Source organism: Merops nubicus, unplaced genomic scaffold (genome assembly GCF_000691845.1).
Source record: "Merops nubicus isolate BGI_N331 unplaced genomic scaffold, ASM69184v1 scaffold45302, whole genome shotgun sequence".
NCBI lineage: Eukaryota > Metazoa > Chordata > Aves > Coraciiformes > Meropidae > Merops > Merops nubicus.
Window position 1 is genome coordinate 384 of NW_008593700.1, and position 2,857 is coordinate 3,240.

Consider the following 2,857-nt stretch of genomic DNA (forward strand, 5'->3'; position numbering starts at 1 on the left):
CAACCCAACCCAACCCAACCCAACCCAACCCAACCCAACCCAACCCAACCTAACCCAACTCAACTCAACCCAACCCAACCCAACCCAACTCAAACTAACCCAACCCGAAGTTGGAGTGGGACCTTCTCCCACCTGGTTGCAGAGGGTGGTCTCACACTGCTGGACGTCACGGAGGAAGAGGTGGAAGACGTGGGCTTGGACCAGCACCTCCCGCCGGGTCTCCCAGCTCTGCAGCAGCTTCCCCCACCCCGCATCCAGCTTCTGCAGCCACTGCTGCAGGGACAGGGAGGGCACCTCGGTCTCCTCCAGGGCCAGGAGGTCGCTGGCCGCTTGGATCTTGGCGTAGTCCTCCTCGTAGCCGTTGATCTCCTCCTTGAGGGCCGCGTGGTGGTTCAACAACCTCTCGGCTTCGGCCAAACTCTCGGGGACCTCCTCGGAGGCGACGGCCGCTTGAGTCTTCACCAACCAACTCAAGAAGTTGTCCAAGTCTTGGATGAACTGTTGGAGGCGACCGGCGATGGTCAGAGAGTCCTCGCAGCCTTGGAGCGCCCGTTTGAGGGCCTCCCACTCCTCGCTGATCTGCTCGAAGGGCAGCAGGATCTCCAGGGCTCGCTCGGGGTGGGAGGCGGCCAAGGCTTCTCCTTCCCGTTGAAGCTCCACCAGCCGAGGTTCCAAGACCACCAGGGCGGCCTCCATGGTGGAGAGGCGACGCTGCAAGGCCAAGACGCCGCCCAGGTCCCCGCCGCCCGACTGAGTGGCTTCGATGGCTCTCCTCTTGTCCCGCACCTGGGCCTTCATCTCACCACACTCCAGGAGGTAGTTCTGGATCTTCAGCACGGAGCTCAGTTGGCTCTTCTTGCGTTCCACCAGCTCCACCACCCGGTTCCACCTGGGGAGGGGGGTGGAGGTGAGATGAGAGCGGGTTGGAGGCCACCTTGGGCGTCACCAACGCTTGGGATGGGCTTAGCCAGGGGCTCTGGTGAGCTGGAGCCCACGGGGACGTCCCACCAGCCAGCAGGAGCACCAGGTTGGAAGGTTGGAGTCTACGGGTGGCCCTGCAGATGGTTCCCCTCCCCAAGGAGCTCCCCCCAGACCCGTCTGAGGTCCCACCTCGGGCATCGCGGGCGCCCCGGCCGGGCTCAGCCCCCTCCCCACGCCCGTACCGGCTGTTGAGGTGGTCCTGGCAGGAGCGGACCTCCTCGGAGCTGGGGTGGCCACCGTCCACCAACTGCTGCACCACCTGGTTGACGTCCAAGATCCGTCCCATCACGCTGTTCATTTCCTGGTCCAGGCTCTCAAACCTGGGCAGGAGACACGAAGCGTCGGGGTCCAACCCAGGCCCTAGACCCCCCCGACCCCGGTCCCATCTCCCCGGCAACACCCACCGATGCTGGACCACCTCGACCTCATCCAGCTCCTCGGGCACCTCCATCCTCTCCAACCACTGCTCCTTCTCGTCCACCCAGACCTCGCAGGCGTGGACCTCGCTGAACATCCTGTAGACAGCCAAGGCGTCCTGCAGCCACTGCTGCCTCAGGACGGCCACCTCGGCCACCTCCCCGTAGAGCTGCTCCACCTCCACCACCCGGATCTGCACGTCCACCCCTTGCTGATGTTCGGGGGCCAGAAGAGCCACCTGCTTCCGGAGGGCCAGGACGGCCGCCCGGTGCTTCTCCACCTCCTCCACCACGGCCCGGTGCTTCCTGAGGAGGGCCTGGGTGGAGTAGTCGTCGTGGCCGAAGGCGTCGCTGGAGACGATGCGGTAGGTGTCCTGCAGCCAGGCCACCAGGTCGTCGGTCTCGGCGCTGAACTGGAAGAAGTTGAGGGCCTCCTGCAAGCGTTGCTGGTGTAACCCCGTCACCTCCTCCAGCTTCTTCCAGCGCAGGCGGACCTCCCGCATCTTCTCCTGGATCCCCCCGGGGCTGAAGCGTTTCTTGGCCAAAATCTGCTCTCCCCTCTTCATGGTCTGGTGCAACAGCGCCCGGCGGTTGCCCAGCTCCCCCAACATGCTCTTGTGCTTGTTGGTCAACGTCAAGACGCTGCTGAGGTCCCGGCCGCAGGTTTTGGTGGCCAGGATCTTCTCCTTCTCGCGGATCCACGCCTCGGCCTCCTCCATCTCCTGGAAGAAGGCCCAAAGCTGGCGAGAGTCCTCCAGCTCCTTGCGCCTCTTGGCCGCCAGCTCGCCCAGCTCCTCCAGGCACGTCTGCACGTGGTTGACCCGGTTGCAGATGATCTGGGGGTCGCAGGGTTGGTAGCCTGGACCGAGAGAAGCGGCCGAGATGGTCTCACGGCACCCTCCGGACCCCGGTTGACCCCTCCCCTCCCGAGGCCACCCCCCCGGGTTACCCTCCAGCTCGGAGAAGGTGAGGGCGGCGGCGTTGAGGGCCTGCACCCGCTCGGTCTGGGCGGAGATGTCGGCCTCCAGCAGCCCGTGCTTCTGCAGCAGGTCCTCCACCTCCAGCAGATGCTTCCCCAAATCCTTGGAGACCAGCAGAACCTTGGGCAAAGCAAGACCACCGTGTCCAGAGCCGCTCCGTGGCATCCTCGGCGGGCCCCACCCCGGGGTCCTCCTCCCTGGCTCTCACCTGCATCTCCTCCATCCAGTCGATCATGTAGACCATCTCCTGGAAGATCTTCTGCAGGGCCAGGTTCTGCTCGAGGCGGGCGCGGCGGGCGCGGACCAGCTCGGTGAGCAGCCCCCACTGCCTCAGGATGTTGTCCTTCTGGGCGCCGATGCGCTTGGTGTCGTAGTAGCCCTCGGACTCCATCTCCAGGGCCAGCTCCACCACCACCTGGATGCGCTCTTGGTAGGAGGAGATGTCGGCCTCGATGGCCTCGTGCTTCTTCATGGCGGGCT

General features: G+C 65.1%; 1 protein-coding gene across 1 annotated transcript in view; it reads right to left on the minus strand.

Annotated features, from left to right (window-relative positions):
* The window catches only part of LOC103768374 (spectrin beta chain, non-erythrocytic 4-like), a gene marked incomplete at its 3' end in the record, with an annotated part of 3,226 nt that extends 377 nt beyond the window's left edge, over positions 1-2,849 (minus strand). The window contains exons 1-5 of the mRNA XM_008935515.1: positions 2,586-2,849; positions 2,347-2,497; positions 1,386-2,256; positions 1,164-1,301; positions 133-889 (exon numbers count right to left, since the gene is read on the minus strand). Coding sequence (XP_008933763.1) covers positions 133-889; positions 1,164-1,301; positions 1,386-2,256; positions 2,347-2,497; positions 2,586-2,849 — 2,181 coding nt within the window. The remainder of the gene's footprint in view (positions 1-132; positions 890-1,163; positions 1,302-1,385; positions 2,257-2,346; positions 2,498-2,585) is intronic.
* Between the last annotated feature and the right edge of the window lie 8 nt (positions 2,850-2,857).